The sequence below is a fragment of the Suillus clintonianus genome, assembly GCF_016758775.1.
Source record: "Suillus clintonianus strain FC179 chromosome Unknown DEU56scaffold_169, whole genome shotgun sequence".
NCBI lineage: Eukaryota > Fungi > Basidiomycota > Agaricomycetes > Boletales > Suillaceae > Suillus > Suillus clintonianus.
This window is the reverse complement of record NW_024539393.1, coordinates 1-26518: the sequence shown is the minus strand read 5'-3', so window position 1 is coordinate 26518 and position 26518 is coordinate 1. Positions and strand designations below refer to the sequence as shown.

The 26518-nt window shown below is 48.7% G+C and overlaps 8 protein-coding genes across 8 annotated transcripts; 2 read left to right on the top strand and 6 right to left on the bottom strand.

Annotated features, from left to right (window-relative positions):
* Nucleotides 1-6393: 6393 nt before the first annotated feature.
* Nucleotides 6394-6737, bottom strand: DEU56DRAFT_919496 (uncharacterized protein; the record flags this gene model as incomplete). The annotated part of the gene is made up of 3 exons (XM_041358274.1): nucleotides 6394-6514; nucleotides 6566-6627; nucleotides 6684-6737. 3 exons carry the CDS (start codon nucleotides 6735-6737, stop codon nucleotides 6394-6396), a joined length of 237 nt encoding a protein of 78 aa, XP_041201512.1.
* Nucleotides 6738-6934: 197 nt separating this feature from the next.
* Nucleotides 6935-9518, top strand: DEU56DRAFT_841597 (MM3350-like domain-containing protein). Its single transcript, XM_041355002.1, has 17 exons — nucleotides 6935-6977; nucleotides 7031-7344; nucleotides 7396-7460; nucleotides 7513-7537; nucleotides 7591-7619; nucleotides 7670-7753; nucleotides 7809-7879; nucleotides 7930-8040; nucleotides 8096-8159; nucleotides 8210-8245; nucleotides 8300-8328; nucleotides 8381-8468; nucleotides 8518-8593; nucleotides 8647-8716; nucleotides 8763-9137; nucleotides 9193-9217; nucleotides 9269-9518. The coding sequence occupies exons 2-17, from the start codon at nucleotides 7197-7199 to the stop codon at nucleotides 9323-9325; spliced, it is 1353 nt and encodes a 450-aa protein (XP_041201511.1). The 5' UTR covers nucleotides 6935-6977; nucleotides 7031-7196; the 3' UTR covers nucleotides 9326-9518.
* Nucleotides 9519-9596: 78 nt separating this feature from the next.
* Nucleotides 9597-10369, bottom strand: DEU56DRAFT_180378 (uncharacterized protein). The gene is made up of 2 exons (XM_041344939.1): nucleotides 10305-10369; nucleotides 9597-10252 (listed from the first exon to the last, which is right to left on the bottom strand). Exons 1-2 carry the CDS (start codon nucleotides 10341-10343, stop codon nucleotides 9704-9706), a joined length of 588 nt encoding a protein of 195 aa, XP_041201510.1. The 5' UTR covers nucleotides 10344-10369; the 3' UTR covers nucleotides 9597-9703.
* Nucleotides 10370-11322: 953 nt separating this feature from the next.
* DEU56DRAFT_180292 (uncharacterized protein) lies at nucleotides 11323-13530 on the bottom strand. The gene is made up of 2 exons (XM_041344938.1): nucleotides 13224-13530; nucleotides 11323-13022 (listed from the first exon to the last, which is right to left on the bottom strand). The coding sequence occupies exons 1-2, from the start codon at nucleotides 13377-13379 to the stop codon at nucleotides 11481-11483; spliced, it is 1698 nt and encodes a 565-aa protein (XP_041201509.1). The 5' UTR covers nucleotides 13380-13530; the 3' UTR covers nucleotides 11323-11480.
* A 452-nt stretch (nucleotides 13531-13982) lies between these two features.
* Nucleotides 13983-15538, bottom strand: DEU56DRAFT_748785 (RAI1 like PD-XK nuclease-domain-containing protein; the record flags this gene model as incomplete). The annotated part of the gene is made up of 6 exons (XM_041349379.1): nucleotides 13983-14402; nucleotides 14458-14503; nucleotides 14556-14643; nucleotides 14693-14931; nucleotides 14980-15090; nucleotides 15156-15538. 6 exons carry the CDS (start codon nucleotides 15536-15538, stop codon nucleotides 13983-13985), a joined length of 1287 nt encoding a protein of 428 aa, XP_041201508.1.
* Nucleotides 15539-16689: 1151 nt separating this feature from the next.
* Nucleotides 16690-17660, top strand: DEU56DRAFT_180237 (uncharacterized protein). The gene is made up of 3 exons (XM_041344937.1): nucleotides 16690-16790; nucleotides 16846-17368; nucleotides 17416-17660. The coding sequence occupies exons 1-3, from the start codon at nucleotides 16781-16783 to the stop codon at nucleotides 17420-17422; spliced, it is 540 nt and encodes a 179-aa protein (XP_041201507.1). The 5' UTR covers nucleotides 16690-16780; the 3' UTR covers nucleotides 17423-17660.
* A 1729-nt stretch (nucleotides 17661-19389) lies between these two features.
* On the bottom strand, nucleotides 19390-22287 carry DEU56DRAFT_896151 (uncharacterized protein). The gene is made up of 4 exons (XM_041356411.1): nucleotides 21089-22287; nucleotides 20080-21033; nucleotides 19875-20021; nucleotides 19390-19826 (listed from the first exon to the last, which is right to left on the bottom strand). Exons 1-4 carry the CDS (start codon nucleotides 22145-22147, stop codon nucleotides 19590-19592), a joined length of 2397 nt encoding a protein of 798 aa, XP_041201506.1. The 5' UTR covers nucleotides 22148-22287; the 3' UTR covers nucleotides 19390-19589.
* A 3379-nt stretch (nucleotides 22288-25666) lies between these two features.
* DEU56DRAFT_180122 (uncharacterized protein) lies at nucleotides 25667-26518 on the bottom strand. Its single transcript, XM_041344936.1, has 2 exons — nucleotides 26274-26518; nucleotides 25667-26222 (listed from the first exon to the last, which is right to left on the bottom strand). Exons 1-2 carry the CDS (start codon nucleotides 26446-26448, stop codon nucleotides 25858-25860), a joined length of 540 nt encoding a protein of 179 aa, XP_041201505.1. The 5' UTR covers nucleotides 26449-26518; the 3' UTR covers nucleotides 25667-25857.

Below are 26518 nucleotides of genomic sequence, written 5' to 3'. Positions count from 1 at the left end.
ATCACGGTGTGCGGATTGCAGCGTGAAAATTAGGGAGTGGTGGGTGGGCAAAAGAAAGACTGTAGGTACGAATCGATGTGAGGATGTACGAGGTACGACGAACTCGATGTCGTGGAGGAGAGAAAGAAACGGATACAGAAGCGAACAGCGCGCACGCTCAGCTGGATGTGTATGGCGTTATATCTGCACATTTAATATTTGCGCGTTCCGCAGCTTGCGCGGTGCGCGTTTTCGTCAATTGAGAGCTGGCGCGTTTTCATCAAGAGTTTCCGCGTTTCCGCCTGCGCGTTTGTGTTGATTGACACGTTTGTATTTTCAAGATTCTCTATATGAATTTAACGAGTCTTTACAAATATGATGAGACACTATAGATGGGCCAAAGCCCTCGTCAACTACTAACTTTGCGGGCGCTCTTGTGCAGTGGTGAGGATGAGAACATGTTTGCTTCATTATAAGCAGATAGTTTTTTCGGGCGGAAGCCCCGAAGGGGCGACCCGGCCCCGATAGTGGCCCCAACCTGTGCAAAAGTAAGCCGAGGTGTTGCCGAGGTGAGCTGCGATTCCCACACCAGTAGGAGTGAATGCGACGCAGCGAAGTGAACCTCGGATTCCCAAGTCGTAGGAGCCGCAAAGCGACGCATCGAGGTGAGGCTAGATAAGGAGACAGTTGGTGTCAGAAGTGGTAGTAAGATGGCATCAACATGAGCATGAGTGTGGGCATCCGCATGAGCATGAGTGCGGGCATCTGCGCCAATGCAGGCATCTGGGTCAGTACAGGCATCCGCGTGAGTATGAGTGCGGGCATCTGCGTCAGAGCAGGCATCCATGTCCATGAAAGTGCGGGAATCCCCATGCGCATGGCAGCAGTTGTAGGTATTAGTGGGGAGGCCTTGCGCCCACGCAAGGGCAGTATTCAGCGGCATAGGTGCTACAGGGACGGACTCGGGAGAATTGTATTCTCGCTCGCTGCAAGGTGTCCTGGTGACCGGGTGGATGACTCCTCCCCTTATCAGGTTCTCTGGTGAGAGACCCAACGAGAGTTCACAACGGTGAACTTCCTGCAAGAGTAAGCTTGAAAGAGCAGTGCTGCGGCACCTTCGAGTGCTCTCTACTCATGGCCAGCTTCCCCGCCGGACTTGCCTTCATTGCGTGCGGATGCACACAAGGATCTCAAAGCTCACCGAAGTTTGTGGCCTGAAAGAAAAATCAAAGGCGGCAGGCTTCAGACAGGGCGCCATAGCTCGCTGGAGTGCAGCCTGGGCGCTGCGTGGTAGACGGAAAGAGAAGCCACGTGCTGCACAGCCGCTGCGCAAAGTCAATATTCTAACCCTACGCTCGTACCTCGCTTCGGGGTAGAATTCCAACCAATGCATAGCTACGAGGTCGGCTGGTGTTCGGAAGGTAAGAGACAGCTACTAGTGCATGAATATTAGTTTGCATGAACATTTGTTTCCAGGACCGAAAGGAAACTATGTGCATGGACTGATCCATTTCGATAGCGAAGCGCAGTCACACACTGCTTTCCCCGTCACCATCAGAAACCACTACTAGGAAAGCAGCTCAGAAGAAACTTCGAGTCAAAAAGGGTTTGTCCTTCCACTACCGTGACGACTCTGTGCATCCGTACTTATTTTATTTGTTATTCTAGAATCTGCGAGTGACACCATTCCCCTCTTTTTCAACTCCGAGTCTACAAACTCACTGGCCACCTCCACCAACGCAACCTGCTCGATCCAATACTAGTAGCCATGGCGAGTTTATCATTCCACTCATTTATGCTATTTATTGTTTAATCTTTGCATTATTTTAGAAACAGTGTCGTTTCGTACTAGTCGAGTCACGGCGCCAGCTAATGAGTTACCCTCTCAACCTGACTTCGTGTCAGTCAGCGAGGCGGATGTCCTGTGGCGCAACAAAATACAGGACGACGACCCTTTTGCACCAGAATGTATCAATCCCTGGGACACCCATTATTCTATGTTGAATCTCGCCAGCCTCCGACTCATTTGAGCAGAGTCGCAATACTCTCGCACAACATTTGACAGTGACCCAGTCTACAGGCACACTAATTTGATTGTTTTTTCATTGCACATTGTGGTTCTACTACTATCCTCATCATCTCATTCCGTACTCCTACCTCGCATCCACGCGATGCATCACCTACTAATGATTTGCAGTCACGTACATGATTTCACTCGTTACCTACTTTAACCGTTGTGTTCTCGAGACTCGAACTGATAGTTGCCGGTATTGGCAATCAAGCCTTTGTCTGATCAACCTACCTTGACCATTGTGTTCTCGAATTGTCTGATCGCTGGTGTTCATGGGATGTATTTTTTTTAAAGAGCTTTGACGCTGTCAACACAACTCCACGCCTCCGAGTCATCCTCTTGAATGCGGAGGCTCCTCATCGACGAAAACGCGCACCGCGCAAGCTGCGGAACGCGCAAATATTAAATGTGCAGGTATAACGCCATAGATGTGTGCCGAGAAATTCCGGCAAGCTACATTTCTCGCGCCCGCGCCGGTCCCCGACTCCGCTACGCAAATGCAGCGCGATCTGGCTTTTGCGCAGGGCACAGATGAACTTCCCATCCATCTCGAATCTCGATCTTCTGCGTTGCACTGCGTAGTTTAACGTTTGCCAACTGAGCACAATGATCGAATGATGTTTCTCTTGTGCCAAAGTCTTACCTGAGCGAGCCATGGCTCAAGTTTTATTCAGACAAACAGTTCAACGATCAAGTTCAATTACGAAGGAGCAGAAACGTCAAATTCACGATCTGTCATTGCAGCAAAGGGCACGACAAGAGATGGCCTTGGTATATAGCTGTACAAGAACGAGCACAGTCGGTGCATACAGGGATTAATGTGGAGGGAACGATTGTGGAACATTGACAGGCAAGGACATCTAGATGAAGCAAACATACAACTCACCTGTCCCATCCGGCAAGCCGCACATATCTTGGCAACACCTAATACCTGTTCTCGTCCTCGCATCAGTCACCTTAAGTGCACCTTCTGTCTCTCTGCCTCGGTGGCCATACCGTAAGGATAGTATCGTGCTGTTGATGAGATTCGTGATTGATGTGATGGATCTGTGATTGATATCTGATGAATATACTATGACACTAACCATCCCGGGAGGCAGCTGGGAGGAAAGAAAACTCAGATACATTAGCTAACAACCGTGCCACGAAACTCAAATATTATTTGTCGCACTGGTTCGTTTATGATAATATCACGATTACTCATGAAACTGATGCAGGATCCATCACGGTATTCAAATATTCCGCGGATTGTAAATATACTTTGCTTCGAACGAGGCCTGGCTTCTCACACTAACATCTTTCTACTTGATTTCATTCGACAATAATACTTGCTGTGATCAGTCAAGATTCTGATTCGAGAATCGGACATCCAACCTGATCACTATAAAAGCGCTGGGTGGTGGTATATCTGCACGGACTCCTTACGCCCATCCCGATATGACCTATGTCTCAAATGATCCCAGTTTTTGGCCAGTCGCGAGTGCCTTTCAATTTTCTAGTTATTTTATAGGTTCGTGAAGAGCGAGTGGGATGACAATGGTGACATCTCACTTCATTGTCTGTGGTTTCGCAGTTGCATCTTCTACTGCAGTGTTATATGATTGGGGTGAGTGAGATAGTACTTTCCGAGTGGAGCATTAATATATATGCGGTATACAAGCATTAACATTCGGCCGGGAGGTAATTTGATGTCATGACTTGCGCAGCCATCTCACTTAGAATGTTTGAACAGTTGGAACTGGTCTGGGTGAGTGACGTCCTATATCAAAAGAAAACAAGTTGATGCAGTTGAATTTGGTCAGAGGCGACGCTGGTCTTTCATGACTCTGCTATATATCAGTGTGAGTAGCTCATCTTATAAGTGCAGTTGACAAGTTGTGCTGACTTTAATATATCTAGGCGCGCTATTTGGGAATACTATATACTGTGTATGTTTGCGAGGCATGTTTAAATGATGCTGCGCTGTGCTAATGAGCTATCTCTCACCAGTGTCAACATCCTATGTATGTGCCCCCAAATATATTCATTTCTTCTGACTGGCGCCATCATCCATACAGCGAATGTCCCAGTCTCGTTGACAGATGAAGTGAGTATGCTGCACCGACTCGATGCCTGCCATTCCTACATTCGATTACTTACTGCACTCCTCCATAGGGGTGAGTGATATCATCGGTCACCTTATTACGTTGAATGAACATAACAACTACAACAGCTGTAAGTTCATTTGAAGTTTTAAATCAATTAATATGCATCTGTCACTGGGTTTTCAGGTACCATTTTGTACTACGTATGGACATGGGTACCTGCCGTCGTCAATGCCATGCTGGGTGGTGAGCTCATCTGCAGCACCTACTGATACTGATTTGACTGAAATGTCATGCAAGTCATCATGATAGCTCGGATACACGCTCTGTATGGGCGCTCCAGAAAGATACTCGTCTTTCTTGTTGTTGCCTTGCTGGCTTGCACGACTGGCTCCGGAGTTATGACGGTAATGGCAACCGTGGGTGTTTCAGGAGGTAAGCTTTGATTATGGACGCAAGCCTCGAGCATACAAGACTCATGGATATGTACCAGAGGAGGTCATCCTTTCTGGCTACCGCTCGTGTACTGTTGACCTTGACACAGACGGGGTAGATCTGCTTTACGAGAGTTTGGTACCAATTGCTGTATGGGAGATCCTCACCTTTTTTCTTGCAGTCTGGAGTGTCATACAACACTTACGTGAACTGCAAAATTCTCCAACACAATCGACTATTGGGGACTGTTTCACGGTGTTAATAAAAAGTCACACGTTTTACTTTCTAGTGTGAGTTCGGTGATTTGGATGGTGTTATCTTGTTTCGCTGAAGTTCTGCATGTGCCAGCTTTGTTGCCGTGGCTTGCCTCAACCTTGGCTCATTGTCTCCAAATATCACGGTGCGCTGACTTGTGACTGACTCATCTGCATCTGACCACTCCTCATTTCCACAGTACTCATTTACCGTGGGATCTCGCGTCTACGGCGGCATTTTAAGCACTATCCAGGTGTTGCAGATATTTGTACTGGGACCACGTCTAATCCTCAGCATTCGTCAATATCACGCCAAGCTCGTGGCAGGGTCCGACGAGGGAACAGCCATGACGTCCATTGTTTTCCAGGCTGGTGGAGATGCGTCGACAGGCGGAGGTGTGTCGATGGGCGGAGATGTGTAGCACTGGAAACCATCCAAGTGATCAACCCCGGTATTGAGGAGGGAGCGTACATATGTTTGATTTCGAGTTTCGTTGTGATGATTTGGAGGATAGGAACTTCATCGGGGTATTTATTCGGTGTTCCGAAGTGACTGGACTCAGAGGATAAAAGTCGTACTGGAACTGTAACTAACTGTCCACCCATGCATGCACGAACATCTATGATATATCGACTTGTACGAATAGGTTTATATATTGACTGCGCGTATCTGAGTTAAATTTTGTTAGCGTCATCCGGATCAATGAGAACATCGTCTCGAGGCCTGACTCTTCACCGTCGAACGCCATAGCAAGATGGAACGATCGAATATCTTCACGACTCGGACATGAGCGAGTCCGAGCGCCATCATAATGATGATGAGACTTTGGCGTGTTTGTGTCTGACAAGACCTTCCCTTACTGACGTAAGAGTCGGGGATTAGGTAGGGTGGCTTTGATGATGGTGGTTTCGTGGGCTCGGTGTTAGTGAATCAAGTCTTACACTCATATCACTGACATAGCTTCTTGATCACCTGGACGTGTTCCTGTCTTATCTGCAGTCATGTAAACCGCATTTTCCCCAAATAGGTCCTACTTACTACAATTGGCCCATCTGAACCTCAGTGATCGTTTTGAACAATGAATGCGATTATTTCTACCGGTTTCCATCATCTCGACTTGCGAAGTCGATAAGCAAGCCATGAGGGGTGAATGATGACCAATGTCCGATAAGCTGAAAGTCGACGATCACCATGCAAAGTTCGATTCAATGGGATTAAACTGGGGTAGAAAGCGGTTTCCATCTGTGAGTTGGGTTACAGTACTTGAGTGGCCAGCCGAGGCTACTCATCAATGCAGCAGGGAATTCAGACCAAAAGGAACATCCAGCTTAACGAGGGCACCTGGGAGCGACGCCGGATTCCTCAATAGGCAGTAATGATTCAGGCAGGCCCATAGATGTTTCAAGCGCAAAAAAATGCATTCATGCATCGCTGACATTTACCAAAGTAACGACTTCAACCAGACTAAAAGTACAAAAGAAACCTGCGAGAGAATTCGGATTTGCTCAAGAACCTAATATACGTCAGAAGCTAGTTTTCATATTATTAGAATATGCAACTCACCTAAAATCACTTAGAAGAACTGTTGGATTTATGGGTGTTTCCGCTGGGAGAAGTGTACTGCGAGTAACCTGAGCCGGTGTTATAGTAAGTAGACCCGTTCGGGTTGCTGTAGTAATAACTCCCGTCGCTGCCATATCAATCAGCACCGCCGGCCAGTAATCACTCAATCTGAACGCACGAGTTGGAATAGTGGTATCCAGTACCGCTGCTACCGTAGTCACGCGAGCAGTAGTGGTTGCCCTGTGAAAAGGTGATCTTGTCAGTCATTGCCCCTAACTTGCAAGGCGTGCACTTACTTGGTCATTGGTACCATGGCCAGTGTACGTGTAGTCGTTTTGTTTGCCAGACATTTTGAACGTATGAGAAGAAGTGTTAGATAGCGGGAAATGCAAGGTAGGTAGTGGACTAGTGTAAGATAAGTTAGTGGTAGCAAAAGGGCAGTCCTTTTATCTGGGGCGCTGTTTGTCGGAATTTGTCCTTTATTTGTTTGTGCAAACAAAATGTTCAATATTGCCCCTGTATGGCGATAATCTTCTGTCAAAAGTAACCATGTCACGCGACAACTATCGATATCCAACACAACAATATTTGTGAGCATAAATATTAGAATGCTCAAGGAGCATGTATATGTTGCGCATTGAAGGCGTCACAGAAGACTGGGATGGCCACTCGAGCCGTCGGTGCTACTTTGAACGTGGTGGCGTCGAGAAGCTAAACTTTGTGGGTCTCCAAGTGGCGCAAATGGTATGCCTTTTTGGGATTTATGCACATGCAAGACGAATCGACGATGCATGCGTTGAGCAGTAACCATGAGTTTCGCAAAACTTTTTTCAACACTCTCGTTGACTGATGAGGATATTCCTCCTCGCTCTACGACGCGCCCCGCAGGCAAACCCAAATTTGTCAAGTTTCTCCATGGGGATCATGGCGAAGGCATGCCAGAGTCTTTCTTCGAGGGTGAGTGATTTAACTTTTTTGAGGACGAGTCTTGAATATGTTATTTCCAAGATCCTCGCACATTCAAGCCGAAACCGGGCCCACAAGGGCAGATTCAGACGTGGGGCATATTTCCGGTATATATATCGCCTACCAATTCTTCCGAATCAGTTGCATTGACATGTACAGTACGAAGCGGATAATATCTGGGATTGTAAGCAACTACTCTGAGTTTAGTGGATGTTATATCCTGACTCTTCAAACTAGTCGATGGAATCCAAATGATGTATAGAACAGTAAGTCTATACTAGGGATGATTTTAATTGTCTTGTTTATTTGCCCTTAGATGGCGCACCAACTCTCGTACGATAACAACAGTGGAAAACCCTGGCCTGAGAAGCAATTCTTAGAAGTTCTAAAGGATCGCAAGGTAGGTACGGTTGCAGGCGACCCTGTTCCGTACCTGACTTGCCATCGTCCCGCAGCGCGAGCAGCTCAGAAAACTTGATCTTGCAGATCTTGACAAGAAGGATATTGTAATCAAGATACACTTGAAGTATGTTTCTCATATCAATGATGCCCCACACGCTGACATGCTTTTCGAAGGTTTTCGCAGGATGCTAATGGCGACCCCCGCATATGGCGCCGGGTGCGCCTCTCAGCTGGTATGAAGATAGGCGTATTCCAGGACAAGGTCCTCTCGCCCGTCATGAACTGGTACTTGATCGATGTCTATACTTCTTTTGCAAACTGATGCTATCGTTTTCTGTAGGGTACGAAACCTCCACTGCTACACGTTCACAGATGTCAGAGACGGCGCTGTGTTTGGTCCCGAGGTAGGCTGGGCCGTTTTCGAACCATATTCTATCTCTGATTACATGTATAGGATGCCAACGCAACAGACATAATGCATATCAACCAGGCAAGTGAACCCAGGAAATATGAATATGTTTGGAGCTTCTGACAACCGGACTAGGTCGGATATGATTATCTTCCGGATGACAAGTAAGAGCATAATCTCATCACAGTTGTTCGGATTGATGCTAACAATACTTAGATACATGCTCGCCCATCTGTTCTCGGAAGTAGGCGATACGTTTGCGCATTTGTATGACTATGGGGACAAGTGGCACCACGAGATCGAGGTATGGTCGAGTATCTTGTTCTTTACCGGACCGATTTTACGTCAATCAGATCGAGCAAATTTTCCCTATCGAGGAGTCGTATGGACGTGTCCAGATACTCGATGGCAAGGGAATGTGCCCAGGTGGTATGCTACTTTGCTAACGTACGCGATGTTCTACTTATCAAACCATCGTCCAGAAAATATGGGAGGGTCATACCAATACCAAAACTTCCTCAAGGCTTACGACACTGATTCATATATCGAGCAGTATGTTTTCTGTTTGTTTTATTTTCTTTGCTGAACATCTCTCCAGGGTCAAGAAAAGGCGCCAAATTCTTGATTGCCCGAATTACAAAGGCTTCGGCAAACCTCCTTCTCTGTTTGACGTAGATGCATTTGACATCAAACAGGCTAATGAGCGACTCACCGCGGCGCTTAGTTCGCCTAACTCAGTCAGGGCAGGCATGAAGGCGTTCACCATGCCCATCAACCCCAGTGGACCCGACCCCAGGCTGGGCAAACTCAAGAAAGGTCAGAGTGTCCAGCGTGAATGGGACCACGAGAGCCACGGATATTGGGAGGAGATAACATCCAGCACGAAGGATAAAAGGAGCCAGTCGGCTTGTGCCGCTTGTGGAAAGCCTGGCGGCCAAGATCTTAAGACGTGCAGTGGTTGCAGGGCCATTTTGTAAGAGTTTCTGAACAAACTAGGGCGACGTGTTGCTGAACGGAATGCCGTATAGGTATTGCTCTGCTGAACACCAGAAGGTATGATTAAGGCAATTGACAAGTCGTGTTGCTGACAAGTATGCTCTCAAGGTACACTGGAAAGATGTGCATAAGAAGCAGTGCTCTCGCAAATACCTCAAAAAGTGATGCCATCTCATCTCATCCCATCCCCAGTGTTGGTTACTATATCATTCCTGCATGGAACAAAGTATAATGTAGATATACACTATCTATTCCAAAAAGCGACCGATTTACACAATCGACCATGTCGCCCACTCGTGTGTGATACTACCCTCGAGCTTCTTGAATAATTAAATAACACCAACCCACCGAATAACGATCTAGTGTTCGAACGTAGACCGCCGCCAGCATCAGCGGAATGCAATGTGTCTCGTTCGTTCAATCACATGTAGTAGTCACGTAGGTGTATGATAATCCCTGAGGCCTACTATATGCAACTGCTACAACGTACAACTGCAAGGAAGCTCCATGATATATCTCGTTGCAACCCATCGCCATTCACGCTCAATGATAATCTCCTATCCCATAACCCACCCACCACTGTGGTGCATACCCCATCAACTCTGTAATGGCGTCCATCTGTGCCTGTGTAGGACGCCTTTCAAAGGAACGATCTATATCCGAGCACACAGCGAGCACCTGAACGTCGACGATCGGATTGGCGATAAGTTCGTCTTCGTCTATGTGGTCACGGTTGAAGCCGCGCATGCCAAATGCATCGAGCCATACAGGAGGCACCGAGCCATCCTGGGGCTTGAAACAGGTCATGTAAAAAAGTGGCAGGATGCCCGACCGAGCTAAAATGAGCATGTGTGCTTGCGTCATGGCATCGATCTCGTAGTCTCTGTCATTGCGGTCGCGCAATGCTTCTGGACATTTTTCCTCAGCTAAACGGACTAGGAATTCAGGGGTAGCTTCATATCCGTAGAACTGGATATAAGGACGACCTATGCACATATTGATGTGCAGCATCTTCGGTGGACGGACAAGTTTGAAGGGTCGTCGTTGTCGTTTGACGAGTCGTTTTCGTCTCACGGAAGTGGCTGTAGTGATCTTCAGGTTGTTAGAAAGATGGTAGTTGTAGTTGATGTGAGAAAATATTCACCGTTAGAGCTTCAAACAGCTTGGAAAGACGAGAAGACATTTTCGTTGTGGAGAAGCCATGTCAAGTCGATCTTGAGTTTATATAAGGTGCAGAACAATGCAGGCTGAAGTTGAAGTCCGCGTCACATTTGAGCGAACACGAGTTGTGGACAAAACGCCACTAACAGTGGACTTTTCATGTGTCAAATGTCCACCGAAACCTACAATTGCTTCCATGCAGTAGTTGCCTGGGAATCCATAGACAATGCATGGCCCGAGGGCTCCACACTGGTTGACAGGGGAATCTCTTGCTCTGGAAAGTGGACATGCTCCCTGATTCCACCTTATGGCGGTTGCCGCAGCACATTTTCAACAGCGGCAAAATCAACTGCAGCACTCTAATGAACATGTTGTGGTAGATTCTGCACGCTCAAACACTCACCTCAAAGACAACTGTCGATTTCGGCCGAGGTGTGATGGAGTGGACACGTTCTACAGGGGATCAACAGCACACGTAAAATGAGAAAAGTACCTGAATCAACCATCTCCCAAGTACTTTGGAGACGGTTGTTGTTGGCGTGCAAGGTGGTTTTTACGAGTCAAGAAACGTTATGCATTGCGATGAAGACAGTATCAGCACATGGTGATAAAGAAACATGGTAAAACAACAACAGGAGGTCTGGCCGTGTCAATAAATTACCATGGCAGATATGAGAACAAGGATGAACGGGATAGACAGAAGAGACAACACAAAAGATGAAGAGGGAGAGAGAGATGAACGATGAAATATATAGGTGTATCCAGTGGATGACTGGCTTGATTCGCAAAAGTGACAGGACGTTTGTGATGCTTCAGGGCTAGTGAACAACATAAATGAAATCATTATGGATGTGAATCCAAGAAAAGGTCATGATTCAAACGTAAATGAGAAAATGGGGACTGTAAAAATAGATAGCAATGATAATTTCCCGATTTCGAACCTTGGTACCCAATGTTGATGAGTTCATGCCTTGTGGATAATATCAAAAACCAACAACAAGTCGAATAGATTGCGCCGCCGTCGTCCAGCCGGGTCGAGTGGTAGATACAAGGAAGTCTGTTCTTCATGTTGGTACAACAGGGATTCCGCATGATTGATGAAGAATGAATGCGTCATGAAAAGTGTATTAGACGTGAGGGAACCAATCGGCAAGTTAAATCAAGTGCTTGCTAGGTCGATACTAGCACCAAGGACGCCGCCTCTATCATGATGGATGTCAGTGAAACCGCTGACGGCGCTATGAGCGCTTTGGTAGTGGTGCCGCTGCTGGTCTTCTTCAAAAAGCTTTCTGCCAACGTCCGCACGCAGATTAGCACTCAGACCAGATTTGAGAGATACTGCTGCGCGCGGCGCGGACGTAACGGCAGGGGAGAGAGAAACATTGATAAAGTCATTGAGATTGAATGGTACATTGCCTGGAGTGGGTGGGGCGTGAAGACTGTTCGATGGTGAACCCGAATAACCGTTGGAAGTATCACTGTGCCTAGAAGGTGAAGGTGGAGATGGTAACAGCGGTGAGGATTCAGCACCCAAAGTTGGGGCAGGCGGAATGATTGCTGGCTCTAAGGATGGAGCAGGCGCGAGAGATCCGGGGGAGGCGGCATCCAATCGCAATGGCTGGCTCAAAGGCTGCGTACAGTCTTGGCTAGAGGATAAAGCCTCTGAGGTAAAGCTGCGCTCTCTCAGCGAGCTTCTAGCGTCCTGGCCTGCAAAAAGGATCTTTCCCTTAGTGAGGAGAGATGTGGAACCACTTCCAAGGGCTCTGTAGGCTGCGAGATCTTGAGTATCCCTGTCCCGGGTGGTTGTAGGGCGGGCCGGCGATGGCGATGTATGCAGATAAAGCATGAGTTTAGCTGCCTCTTCATCATCTGCACGAGGCGTCGAATAGATGTTGTCGACTGAGTTACGGGGTGGAGTAGCTGCCCGAGGCATGGTAAATGATGACTCGGCTGATGACAGCAGCGAAGTCGCTGCTGTCGTTGTGCGAGCAGAACTTTGTGCATATTGCGACAAAGACTGGAATGAACTCGCATCAGACGCGGTGGAGAGCGTCGACCGCGGGGATGACACGCTAGCTACAGAAGGACGCGACTGGAGGAGCGATGTCAGAGTAGCCACAGCTTGCCTCTCTACATCCGCCGAGTCCGCTACGGACGCCTTTTGCTTGCCCTTGTCGGCACGTTTGGGTTTGGAACGAGTCGTATCCTCCTTGCGGCTACGCGATTGTGCACGGGTGCTCTCTGCTATACTGCGTAGGCCAGACGCACGGTCTGATCCTCGGGACCGAGATCCGGCAGTCGAGCGAGCGGCTGCCTGGACAGGAGGGTCTGTTGAGTTGCGCACCGTTCTAGCCTGTTTCGACGGAGGAGGTCCGAGCAGTGTGGAAAATAGGCTCTGAGTCGCGTTGGGACTGGAACCTGTCACAGTCGTGGGATAGTGGGAACGAGGAACAGATAGGGCAGAAGTCGCAGATACGGCGGGAGGGGCCATAGCCCCACGCCGTGCGACTGTGCCCTGTGTGGCGGGGTTGTTGTAATAGTTATTACTGGCAGTGGCCTTGCGCTTGGTGCCGATCAGGCGCGGTGGGGCAGCAGCCAGGGCACGGGTTTTCGCCTCGAGGTCAGTCAGTTTGACATGAGGGATATTGTGGGTAGCCTTGTATGAGGCATATGACAAGCGGGCGCGAAGATTGCGCGTCACCTAGGAGAGGAAGACAGGAGTATGTTAGCATTCTCGTATTATATCACGACCGCGCCCCACACATAGCAATCTCAGCGGGGGATCCGGTATACGAGCACCATAAAGTAGACGATATTCTGAGTGCCCTTGCACACTGTTGGCGCGCATAACCCCCCGCCAACGCGTCCCGCGCAGTGCTCAGTCTGAAATGAAATAACTCACCATCGAAAGTTCCGTGCTCGCCATGACTTTCTGGATGGCTTTCAGCCTATCCTCTTTCTCTATTGGATCCACATCCATCGATGTAGAAGGGCTGTAGGGCTGTAAGTAGGTCGTTGGAGGGGACGCTGAAGTCACCGAAGACGACGGAGTCGCCATAAGGAGCGCGTCGCTGGAATTTCTGGTGATTATATACAGAATAAAGCACAATATATCACAGCAAGAGTGCTTGGGTCGTCAGCCTTGAACTGAGGACCGTTACAGATGACCAAGATAGGGAGTTGGTCGCTGTGTGGGACGTCGAGGAGCGCGTTAAGGAATGGAGCACGCGCGACGACGCGCTAGTCTTATTCATCCGGATTCCCACGGGTTAATTTACCCGAACCCGCCGGTTTGTGCCTGTTTTTACCTCCAAATAGCTAATAATGGTTTAGAATTCACATAGAAATATTCTTCGCGTTCAACCTTAGAAAGACACCTCTCGTGCAACGTTCTTATCTACACTTTCCTTTACGTTAGTAGGGAGCGTGTAGTGCGTCCTGGACGGAAAAACGCATGGTTGAAGTAGGCCATGTTTGATCGGTGGGGATCGGCCGCTTGCACGACATGGGATTGAGATAACATGATACAAAGTGGTTGACGCGGCAATATAACCGGGGTTCACGTGGGCCTAAAAGACCTCTCGCGGGAATAGCTGTAACCTAGCTGGCAATTATGAGTTTGAATCAGATGAGCACATGATTCACGAATGCCCATATTGGCTCATATCTTCCATCCAGAAGGCACTACAAGCGTTCCTACCTTGGACGACGCTCCTTCACTCCTTGTTTGGGCTTTCACTTTGGAGTCGTTCGTGGCAGCGCCACCCATTTCTTCCCAATACCATCCTGGAAGAAATCCCACGCGATCCTCCCCCCCTTCGACGTCCCTGACATCTGCATCGTCTAGTAAAACAGCAGAGACTCCTGTCTTTGGCGTGAATTTGATACGCCAAACATTACCCCTTGAGCCTCCTCTGATAGTATTTTTGAGGAAAGATAGAAATTGGTCTCCCCATGCTAGACAGACGTTGGGATCCCAGGCACCAGGCTTTCCCCGAACCAGACGAGGCATCTGTACAGTCTGGAAGACTTGCGTAGTCGTCAAGTATCCTGATGGCTTCCTAAACCCAACGAAGACCTCCTGTCAGGCGGTGTATTTATAAGAAAGTCCTGATTCAGTGTCATGATTTGCATACCGGAACTCCTAGTAGAAATGACTGAAAATAGAACTTCAAAAGTTTTCTGTCGCATAGCCTCAGGAAGTGTAGGTGTTTGAAACGCAGATATCACTTACTTTTCAAACTTGGCTTCGTCTTGTGGGCCACGAATGGATAGTGAAGTTTTGAGTTCCACGAAGTTGTCAGTATTTCCCGCGTATTTTCCTGTAATATTTAACATCTCTCTATTCTATTGACGCAAACCGACACATACCTCGAACGCAGTCTACTTCTCCGCCAATGATGATCCGTGTGTCACCCAACTTGGTCTTAACAACACTACACCACTGAACATTAGTATCAACATCGCCGCCCCAACCAACAGCGCTCGAGGAACCAGAAGAGGAACCAGAGGCGCATTGTTCACGTCCGCTGGGAGTAGACGATGTGCAATACGATTCAAATGAATATCCATAGTAAGACTGAAGTCGATGCCGAGGTTCCAGGTCGCTCCTTCCTCGACGTGAGCGAGACGCACATATAAGATGGGAAATACTTCACTTTTCCTTGAGTTTTACATCTGATAGATGTTCCTCAAAGTATATAGTACCGTCGACACACATCACGTTGAGCTCCCAAGCATCTCGCTCTTCGTAAGGTGCCGTCAATATTCTCCCTCACCAAAATCATTCCCAAGGTAAACAAAGATTACACACGTAAATACAATGGCAACTCACTTGGTGATAACCCCTCTCCAGCTTATCACTCCAATCTCCGGATTTTGCCCGTTGAGACTTTTCCTGAACCGTGACCACGCGCTCAGTAAACCATCGATGCGTCCACGTTCTTCCGGGCGCCGTGTCCAATTATCGTAACCATAATTGAGATCTGCACCATGCGGTGGATTGACGAAATAGCGCAATGCAGAGTCATCAAATTGTAGAACGCGAGAGGGTGAATACGAAAACGTGAGAAGCTGACTAGGGCGCTGAAACGCGGGTGGATGTGAGGTTGGATGTGAAAGGCTTGGGAAGGCAAGATTATAATCGCTTTCTATTTTGGCTCTAGCCACCTTTCCAGTTGGTGAAGGATCATCCTCTGCAGGCCGCTTGAGACCCATTAGGGTAGTTATTACTTAACTGGTCGACGGTGGTGGTCAAGGTTGCAGGACCAATGCAGGTGGTTTGTTTGGTTCAGAAGCTTTTGCCAAACAACAGCCCAAGTTGGAGGTAACACGTGATAGGTCAACGCAAGTATAATAATATAAACATTCTCATTTGGCAACGACGACAACTTCTTGAAGCCTGAATGCTAGCTTAAGGTGTATTTTGCCCTAAATCGCACAAAGGCTCGTTAAATGGCTCATCTCCGTTTTGTGCCGTGAAACTAATATCGGGGAAACGTGTTGAACAGCCGTCTTGAATTAATTTCAGTGCACCGATGCCTCGTTGAAGTTCGAAATCTTACGGTTCGCGCGCGCGCGGGCCTGCTGCGAGGTTCAATCTTATTCATTGCCTCCAATAACAGCAAAGAAATGGACTCCGTTGCACTAGGGCTGTGTAATGAATGCTTACCCAGCATCACAATTGCCTGAACGCTGGAGGGTTGTCGAACGCCCTAGTCATGCACGAGCCCGGACATAGGATGCCCACGACACATTTTACCATCACGCGCATGCATGAACCTGGTGAGAACGGCGAGAGTCTAGACGCGGACCTTTTTAGTATAGTCGGGCGGTCCATCGGGCTAATTGGTCCAAGGAACTCTTGGCCGAGTCCTGTCATCGTACTAGCGCTTGCTTCAGCGCCGAAGGCTTGAAGTTGAAAATTAACCCTGCTTGTGCAGGTAAGTGTGAGTCACAAACTGCACTCAGTGCTCACCAAGTTGGTCACTCCTCGGCATCCATGTGAAAAATGCCGTCATCAAACTCCTTAAGTTACCATATAGTAGCGTCGAGACGTGTCATTCATTCAACATTTTACCCGAGCTCGCCAAGCCTAACATGAGCTGTTCGAATTCGATCCTTGTTGTCGCATCGTCACTAGTCCAGCAGCAATGGGGCCCCGGGCCCCGGCACTTCCTACTACTAGAACCCCATCCATTGCATCCTTGCAGCATATCGCGTGCAGTTTCGGCGATTTGGCGGGACGGATGACCACGTAACGGCGTCGACGAAACATGCCCCATCAGTCACTAAAGCACCGCTCCATACTTACTACTCCAAACACGAAGCCACTGCGTGTCCGGGTCGAGGTTCCGTGGGTTATTAGCACGAGCCGCTGCTGTCATAAGTAATAAATTCCGTTACCTGTCCCCTCCATTTTTCCCCGTTATACACTTGTAAGCACTAACGATCCCCATCATGATTTTCTGTTAGTACTCGCCATCAACTTCGTTGCACAGTCACTAATAGCCTCACTGGTATAGTTACGAAGAAGCCTAAACCATCCGCGCTTCCTCCCGGATGGCCATCGCCTTTCCACAACAAGTGTTCCCAACGAGACTGCCACCACGCTAATAACCCGCAAACCGTCAAAGGTGTTTACCAATGCCGTGGTGTTCCCGGAGGGTTCTACTGCGAGGGTACATACAAGATCGCATCCACCCGAGCGCGCGAGACAGAGCACTATTTGCAAGAAATGGCCATGGCTCGTAGATCGGCTGAAGAAGAACAGAGAAAGCGCAAGATATCGGAAATGAGGCGGCCTGAGCTTGGGGCGCGACGGGGAGGGACGAACATGGCTGACAGGAGGATACCAGATGAGCGGGACTGCCGACCTGGGTATGGACAAGCTCCTTGGAGCCCTACGAGAGGCACGGAAAACAGGAGACCTCAAGCTTATGCACCATATTCGGGTCATCGCCCTTCACAGTCCGAAATAGAGTCGGAGTACAGGACTGACCAAATCCTGATGCATCTCTATCCCGAACGAGAGATCCGACCAAGATGGTGAGCGACAGGCTAGTCTATCAGAACTGATGCTCATCAATTCGTAGGATATAATCAACACACTTCACGAGTCTCATGAGTCCTCGCATTCTATGTTATTTTTGGGCCATTTCAGAGCCAGATTGATGCTAATATGGTATTCCCGACACGACCTTACATACATATATCCTATCAGGACACTACACATATTTTATATTTTACACTTGCACCGTGTCACTTATACTTCATTGACCACGAAGGAAACTAAATTCCAATTCAAGATGCACCATGCTGGACCAGTGCTGCTGCCTTCTGTGACCTGGGTGTGATCGGAAATGGGAAGGGTTTCGGGTGGATACAAAGAGGCTCGTGAAGAAGAGCGGCACGCATTTAGCTCAAACGACCTACATGACCATATCGACGTGTAATGGGGGATGGCATTGATTTCGCGCCCGAACTTGTCTACAACCTTCTTCACGCCGAACACAGCGAGAACGGACACCATAGCAAACTGCTCAGCGAGATATTGATATTGGACTCTCCCAACATAAATCCTGAGTCTTGCTTAGCGTTCTGGTCACTTGAAGTGTTTCAGCTGAAATATCATCTTCCGAGTCCATATTGTTGCCGTCCAAGGCTGTCCGAAAGTGTTCCGTTTTCATCAGGCATGAACATAAAGGGTTCAGGTGTAGTAGATCCTTTCATCGTGTGCATCGTCCTGTCGAAGTCCATCAGATCATCAAAGCAAGAACTTACATCATGTTGTCAGAGACGATAGTGTTTAATATCGCCGAACCATCTTACGGATTAAACCAAAGTTACCCTTAGGTAACAAATATCCGTTGTATACACCATCTTTTGTTGCCATCGTGCGGTACCCCTGGACAGCTCGTCAAGCCATGTTCTATGAGGGGATGTTCTCACCCAGTGGCGTGACTGGCACATTACAAGACTTCGTGATATATGGCTTAAGGTGGACCATGAATTCCCCGTTGCCTTCCCGGTGCATCAAATGTCTTGATTGATCTCCGCCTGAACTGTATTTGAGACTTTAGGGAACACGACCACTACCATCATGAAAGCCAACAGTGTTGATGATGACTACAGAGATATCAGCGAGATGAAGTACGCTATTAGATGGATACGATGAGAATCGTTTCATCGCCATCAGCATTCTTGCTGTGAAGATGGAACATAAAACACAAACCTGCGTATGTTGTACCTGCTATGATTTAATCACAGCCTCCTAATGCGGTGCTGTGTCATCAGCATCGAGCGAAGATTAACAGATCACCCAATGCCCCGCAGAGGATTAAGCATGCCATTGTTTTTATATGGCTGTCCCGCGATTCGCGCGTAAGCTTTCGGCACTCTCGAGAAAACCTTTCAATGATTGAATTCATCATAGCTATTGATAACTGTCCACGGACTCACCTTTGTAAGCGCTAACCCGATCAGCGATGGAAGTAAAACAATGGTTCCGCGGAACCTTTTCATAACTGTACGCAACTTGACGTCGTGAATCTGATAATTTCGATCATATACTTTCGGCGGAAGAAAAAACGCTAGATCGTGGCGATACTCCCGTTCGTGGGCGAGCTTCCATTTCGTGCAGAACAGTCAAGTGACAGATCATCTGATGGACCTTGCTGAGCTGGAGGTCCCGGTAGGCGTAATGAATCCAGACCAAGACGTTCGTGGACAATCGAGAAACTCCTTCGAATTTAATTTCTCGCAGTGGGGTGACTGAAATCAGCCAACAGAGTATAGGAACGTGGATTTGGCTCAAATCAGAGACAAAATGAGGTAGAAGAGCTGCCATCTCTTGACAGCCTAGAACATGGCCTGATATGAATAGCTTAACATAACCGATCAGTGGACAAAACAAAAAAGCTGAACTCAGACATATTACATACCCAACAGAGCTCATAGACCCCTCTAGTAAAACGGACTGGATCGGGTGATGCAATGCACATTGCTCCATCTAGCAAAGTCAGCAAAAACGCGAAAAGATGCACAATCGTCAATCAAGGAGCATAAGCAGAGGCATGTAAATCTGAGTTGTGAATTACCCCATCGACCCAAGTCGAGCGCTCAACGTTAACGCTGAGCTATAACAAAACGGAATAACAATATACTGTACAAACAAACAAACATGCAATAAGTATTATCACTATACAGCGCACAACAAATGAAGCAAACGGGATAGAACGTTATAAGTCCATGCATGGACGATGCTCCATCACCCATGGGTCCTCTTGTTAGATGATTCGGCTTCATCTAGCGACCTCCTGCGCTTGTTCCTTCCTACATATGAGGGCGGTACGATGAAGTACTTTTCGATGGCAGGCCTTTGAGACCTCGATGGCTGAACCGAGTACCCTCCCATCGTGGGACTCGTTGGATTGGAATGTACGAGAGTCTCGATAGTCATACTAGATCCCCCGAGTCCTACGTCTTTCGGTGGTTTCTTTTTGTACTAGACGATATTAGCTACAGTGTCTGAGATACACAAAAGAAGACGCACGGTTTCCAGTTCAGGTTTACCACGCCACTTTGCGATCGCTTCACAGAAGCGCAGTGCTGCTCTTTCAACAGGCTCGGCAGGGTAGTGCCATGCTAGATCTTCCATATGCGTGGATAGATCTGGCGTTAAAGAGGGTATCGTATAGAACTAGGGGCAGAATAGAACCTCAGCCATCATTTCGAAAGGGATGTGAAGCAAAGCTCACCCTCCTGAGGCGCTCATCCATTTCAGATTCAAATTCAGCTTCAGCGCCCTCTCTTCGAATGGGCGTGCCGTTTCGCGCAGCACGCAATGCAGGAAACATGATTCTTGTCGCTTCTTTGAGACTAGGCAAGTCGTCGGGTTCAAACCATTCGAATGCAGAGTCTGCGTCGTCCTGTGGGTCGATTTGACCCAGATGACCAAACCCGTCATCAGTGATGCCCAAGCCCACTGATAGAAGACATTCAACAGCCTCCAGACCCCACCACCCTCCGGTGAGGTAACCCTCGAGGGTAGCACGAGCGAGCAAGCCCGCGAGAAGCATGTACCATTCTCGTGAAGGTCGCAATGGAGGCGCAGGGGGTGCTTCGATAGTTTGAGATCTTCGGGATGAAGGTCGAGGTGACGCTGGTATTTGACTAGGCATCTCTGCGCTTCGTTGCCAGTCGCTTTCATAATCATCATCGCCAAGCTCCTCTCCAAGTTCTGTTGCGACAAGCGCAGAAAGCCTCAAAAAGCGCGGAATGAGCTCTGAAAGCCGAGTGTTCCCAGCGCCAGCACCCGATTGCTCTCCTTCTGAATCAGGCAAGAACCACTTCGACTTCCGGCGCAACGCGCTGCCATCGACTCCCGGATGGGCCAAGCCCGATCCAATACCAGGGCCGTCTTGCCAGCCAGCAATACCACCTCCACTACCACCCATACTTCCACCCGAGCCGCCTGGTCCGCCGTCCCAGTCTCCAAAGCTTCTGGGGCCCATTGCAGCAGGCGGCGGGCGTGCTCGACCGGACCCGCCTGGTGCTTTGACAGAGTGTTTGGCTTCGACGCAGATTTCACAGCCAGTATGAAGATGTCGTGGGCACCGCAAGCCGGGGGGTGAATTGGCGGTCGAGGGATCAGCGCCCTGCATGTACATGGCGTATACACGACTGCTGGGCATAAACTTTGACCTTCGGTTCTTTAAGATAACGTCGTCAATAATAGATATGTTGATTTTGGAATTGGGAACTCACACGAGACTGCACCATTTGTGGTGCTTGCATTGGAGAAGTGGGTGCACGAAAATCACCTCTGGGCAAAAGAGATGTCTGAGGAAGGGCTGCAGCTGATACCTGCGAAAGTAGGACGACTGAAGGAGGAAGGCTACCGATAGCTCCTTGCACAGAGGACATGCTACTTCCCCTGCCGGATACTGGGGACGCCTTCTGCGTTGCAGGAGAGTTTCCTGGACTTAAACCGTTTGAAGATGCTTGATCTGAGCCATTGCTAGCCACAATAATCGGTGGAGGATGGTGATGATGTCGGTATGGAGGGGTGGGCGCTTGACGCGCAAATAAATCATTGATAACAGTCCCCAATGCCAACCGTAAACGAACACCGTTCGGTAGAGTGTGCGGGTGGTGAGATGTAGCACGCTGGGGTGATTGGTGTGATTCCGGACGCTGTGGGGATGTAGGTGGTGTAGATAGATCATCGTCGAGGATAGGGTGCACAGGAGGAGGCTGGTCGAGCATTGATGTGACGACCTTCTCGAGACCGATAGCACGGAGTCTTAGAGTCCTTGCAAGGGTCAAGTCCTGTTTCTGCCGACGACTGTCCTCATCCTCGTTATGAGGATGACCTGGTCCACCTTCTCTGGCTTTGAGCATTTCAACATTTTCACCGTCACTTGAAACTTCGTCATCTTCCTCGTAGGACTCCGGGCGTTCACGATGACGATAATTATGGGAGGAAGGACCTCCTGTTCGGTCGGTCATTCCAAGCTCAGCACGGGCCTGGGTAAATCGGGTCCGGCCATGAACCCATAACATATGATCTATTATGAGAGTCCGGGTAGATTTCTCCCTTGGAGGGATGGAGTGTAGATGATGTGCATGTTTATGAGCTGGGGCCTTGAAAGCACGTGGACCGTTGGTTGGATGTGAAGTAGATGAGGATGCGAAGATGGGCGCCTGATATGTTGTTGTCCTTGGAGGCACTGCTAGTTGTGGTACATTGAATGACGGAAAGTGACCTTGATTCAAAAGTGCGGAAGAAGACGCGCTCCCGTTGTGCAAGGATGAATAGCTCATGTCATGGATCGTGCATGCATGCAGGGAGTAATTTGATCCTATCCTGGCCGCTGCACTTCTCGATAATTCCGAACAATGTTAGTTTGCTGTTGATGATGTTCGTGAGGAATCGGAACACCCCGATAATCACTTCAATTTTCTTCTCCCAGCAGCAACGTTGATACCCCAAGTTCTCTTTTCAGTATGACAGCGTGGAAGGCGCAGCCAGTAGCCTCAACTTCATGGTCCAATTCTCACTGGCAGCTATCATTGAATTTGACTTGCTATTATTATTAGTAGTTCCTGACAGCCCCCTGGTCAGATGAGCTCGGGGCCTCTCGGGACATGTCGCGGACACTAAGGTGAGTTTCAGACGATCACGATCAAGCCCCCTCGAGCTGGTTGATCCAATGAAGACAGTCTCACAATACCTGCCAAGGTCCTGAGGTCATACCAAGTCCTCGTCATCGACATGGACACACCAACGCGGAACCCGGTCCCGCCAATCGGCAAAGACCAGTATTCATTGTAGTTGCCATTTCCGTCAAGCGGATGTATAAGTAGGTTTCGTGCGTCGGCCATGCTATCCCGCCCGACTCACCCATCTACCAAACGCGAAACTGTCTCGCAATTGACTCCTGACAACCAAACAACTGTGCTATACCGAAAGCCGCCGCTACTTCAGATCCTGCGGCAAGTCCCTCGGTGGCGGATCGGTTATGTGGCATATTGGTTGCATATGTCAAATAGGGAGAATGTGCGTTTCCGACAATCATGCTCTATGCTCTAATTTATCTCAGGTCAGTCATATCTTGTACGCCAAGCATTTCTGAAACACGGGCTCCGCGGCTTTTAGCTTGTTCGACCACTGTTATCAAACTACAGGGGTTGATGGTCTGCAAGTAGTTAATGTTGACCTTGTCTTAGTGTCAATGCCCAGGTCAGAGTTCAGTCTACTCCGTATTCTTTGTGACTGATTTGGGTACTGGTCAGGTACTTCAAGTTATCTGAGCACCTTCACCATGAACATTAATAGCTCATATGCATTCGTAGCCTAGCCAAACCGCAGGCAGGAGCTCCGGTTCCTTCGCTTTGATCATGCGCTTTATCTCGAAGATACCATGATCCGTAGGATCATACTTTGTTGCCTGAGCAAGCTAGAGTTTGGATTAAAAAGGTTTTCTGATCGGTATTCAACTTCAAACCGTTCGTTGATTTGGTGCCTCCCCAGCTCGGGGCCACAGCGGTCGAGATTAATCATTGTGCATCAAGTCAACGCGTTGAGAATGCGGCCTCCGAACTTTGTTATCGCTACGCCCAACGTCAGCAGAATGGTGACTATGCCGCCGCTTGCCTTCACGATTTCAGCTATTTTGACATCGTTTTACATAATTACCGACTCCTACGAAAACTGTTAGGCGCGTGTGGTTTCCGACACACGCACTAGCGCTTGTCTACAAGGGTCTACCTCTGCCAGTCATTTTCGATACACGTTAGCACCGGTCTACAAGGACCTACCTGTCAGTCATTCATCACTGTCACGTCGCAGAAATACACCTTTAACGCCGATGTCACGCACACCATCGCGGGAGCCCTGAGGGGCCCTCCAGGCCAGACTTCTCATGTCGGCTTTCTTGGCTCAGGGTGTTTGCAATCCCCCTCGTCGACCAACGTTATATTTGAGACTGCCAAGGAGAAAAAACTACTCCAAGGTTGTCCTTCTCCAGTTCTCAGGCTGGCGTTTTGTCAGTCAATCTCGACATCACCTGCGAGCTGTCAGCGCCGCACAAGACTTAGTCACCTTTAACTCCGATATCAACCAAGCTTTGCGGGGGCACTTAGGGGCACGTTAGCCCAGACTTTCTCATGTCGCATCTTTCCCCCAACGATATTTCTCGGCTTTGGAATCGCTCGCACCCCTTTTGTCATTGAACTATATCCCGGAAAAAGGTTTACACCGAGGTCGTCTCGGGTGTCAGAACCAACCTCTCACAATGTCTGTCGGGCTACTTGGTGGCCGCAGGTCTCAATTCGGCAGCAGTTGGCTCCGTCATGGCTGCGGCAGTATGCCGCCCTCTCAATTTGTCCTCTTTGCTGTGCCCGGGGAATGACTAAACCCCTCCCATCACCACCCGTCCACCATTGCAGAAGAGCACCGGAATTTCGACAGGAGGATCGTCGTTTGCGACGCATCAGTAAGGCGCCAAAAACGCAGGAAATGAACCCTGGATATGACATCCATAACATAGGACCCAGCGGATTGGTTCCAGATGATGTCACAGTGCGCCCTAGTATCTACCGAGCTGACATTTCTGTCCCATAGGACGCTACTACAACAAAATACTGCGGCGCCGCCAGTCTAAGGGTTTCAAGTACGGCCACGCCCAAGATCTCGTCAATCTACGGACGGACCTTTACCGTCCATTGGAGGAGGCTATGATGACCCAACGATAGTCACGGATACAAGTGCATGTCAATATTATTAGCGCACTCAGGCTAGTCAGTGTCCATTGCATCGCAATCGCCGACGCTCGATCGATTTTCCTATTCGCCAATATCTTAATGTGACAGGACAGACTAGCACCATTGACAAGTCTACCTCGAGCTCTTACTAAGGCCCTATCTACCTACCTACCTCATGCACGATTGACTCATTGACATAGCCCATCCAATCTTACTCAGACATCACGATCCCGTAAGCTCGCCGGTGTCTTTAAGTTCAAGCTTACGACGGGGAGGTTGGTCCCGCGACAGTCAACAACATCAACCATAAGTAAAAATATTCGAACCCACAACCAATCACTCAAATCAACATTGATACACACAACATCGTACAATAGGCCAGCTGCAGCGCCGCCACACGACAGGATCGCGATTGTGCCTCGAAACTTATATATATATATATATATATCAATGTTTACAATTGGGCTGTGTAAAAAAACTAGTATGCATATGCCAAGTTTCTCCGTGGTTGCGGAACGAAGTCAACGGCGCTCACACAGCTCCAGCTTCATAGCCTATGCGTGTTTTCCATCTTGCGAAGAAGGGGAGAAAGAAGGTTATGACTATGAGGGTTCGTGGTTAGTCAAGTAGCGTCTTCGTCGGGGCAGTGCAAAAAGCCGAGGGGGGTATCCGTTTGAACCTTTGAACTTTGCTAGGCATGCGGCTCTGTTTGATCGGGCCCGAGGCGGTGCTCATGATTGACACTAGTCAACTAGGGCAGGTATGCACAGCCGCAGCTGCCCGTGGTAGAACGTCGATAATGAAACTTTGCGCAAAGGTGAGCCCGGGCGAAATGATTGGTATCTTTCAAATTTGGTTCCGTTGGCTACAGCATTTGACTCCATAATGAAAGAGTTCAAGCAAGATAATCATTGAAATTTTAGTTCCATTGTATAAATATAGATGATCAGACCGACGTCCGCCGTATCTAGGATGACTACGCTACAAGGATGAGGATCACGGGGACGAATAATAAAGGTGGAGCGGAGCACACACTACAATGATACTTAGGTACGATGACTAGCATACGAAGTTGCATCAATAACATGATAAGTGACAAGACGAGAAGCGAGAGGGTAGTATAGCAAAATCTTGAGTCAAGAGAAACCGCAGAAGCGTCCCAGGCGTATGGTAAGCAGTCTTGGTGGTGAGATGTATAGAGATTAAACAGATCATGTCGGTTATTACGGGGGCTGCTGCGTAGTCGAGATGGCGAGGATGGAAGAGCATTATACCATAACGCTCATGCTACTCATGCTAGTCCACCCGTTTTCCTCGGTCTTGGGTACAGGGCCACGGTCAGACTCTTGCTTTGTGGCATCGAGAATTCTCTGGCAGTCAGCACCGCCCTCAGAACGCACTACAGGAATTTCGATGAGCGATAAACGGAGCATAAAGAAGGCACAGCACATACAATGTCTGTTCAGGGCATCCATTCGCGCAAAGGTCTTATTGCAGCCATCGCACGTGAAAGGACGATAGTTGGAATGAAGCTGTTCATGTCGCTTGCAATCGTGCTGCCTGGCAAACCCTTTGCCACATCCCGGCCACTTGCACTGGAATGGTCGCTCTTCATTGTGCGAACGCATATGACCTTAAAGAGTTGTATCAATATCATGCATGAGCCGATATGAAATTTAATTACCTTTCAAATTGAAGCTCCTCGTAAACGTGCTGCCACACCCAGGTACTGGGCACAGGAAGTTGGCATCCTGCTTGCGGCGCCGATGACTGGCGCCAGCAGTGCGTTCACTGGTCACAGTCTGCTTCGTAACGGAAATCTGGCTCGCCATGGGCTGAGCAGGGTCAGGACGAAGCATGGATTGAGGACGTCCAGCGAGGGACACGCTGGGTAGATCCTCGTATCGCACACGTGGGCTGGCTGATGGG

Bases quoted from the DNA above. Each gene is read 5' to 3' on its own strand.
- DEU56DRAFT_896151 (XM_041356411.1), bottom strand. From the start codon at position 22,147: ATGAGCTATTCATCCTTGCACAACGGGAGCGCGTCTTCTTCCGCACTT. The intron at 21,034-21,088 runs GTGAGTTCCCAA...GTTATCTTAAAG, and splicing joins CACAAATGGTGCAGTCTCGT to AACCGAAGGTCAAAGTTTAT. The intron at 20,022-20,079 runs GTGAGCTTTGCT...TTCTGCCCCTAG, and splicing joins TGGATGAGCGCCTCAGGAGG to TTCTATACGATACCCTCTTT.
- DEU56DRAFT_841597 (XM_041355002.1), top strand. From the start codon at position 7,197: ATGAGTTTCGCAAAACTTTTTTCAACACTCTCGTTGACTGATGAGGAT. The intron at 7,538-7,590 runs GTAAGCAACTAC...TCTTCAAACTAG, and splicing joins AGCGGATAATATCTGGGATT to TCGATGGAATCCAAATGATG. The intron at 8,160-8,209 runs GTAGGCTGGGCC...TTACATGTATAG, and splicing joins GCGCTGTGTTTGGTCCCGAG to GATGCCAACGCAACAGACAT.
- DEU56DRAFT_180122 (XM_041344936.1), bottom strand. From the start codon at position 26,448: ATGCTTCGTCCTGACCCTGCTCAGCCCATGGCGAGCCAGATTTCCGTT. The intron at 26,223-26,273 runs GTAATTAAATTT...CAACTCTTTAAG, and splicing joins GAGGAGCTTCAATTTGAAAG to GTCATATGCGTTCGCACAAT.
- DEU56DRAFT_180292 (XM_041344938.1), bottom strand. From the start codon at position 13,379: ATGGCGACTCCGTCGTCTTCGGTGACTTCAGCGTCCCCTCCAACGACC. The intron at 13,023-13,223 runs GTGAGTTATTTC...TTCCTCTCCTAG, and splicing joins CGAGCACGGAACTTTCGATG to GTGACGCGCAATCTTCGCGC.
- DEU56DRAFT_180378 (XM_041344939.1), bottom strand. From the start codon at position 10,343: ATGTCTTCTCGTCTTTCCAAGCTGTTTGAAGCTCTAACG. The intron at 10,253-10,304 runs GTGAATATTTTC...AACAACCTGAAG, and splicing joins AGCTGTTTGAAGCTCTAACG to ATCACTACAGCCACTTCCGT.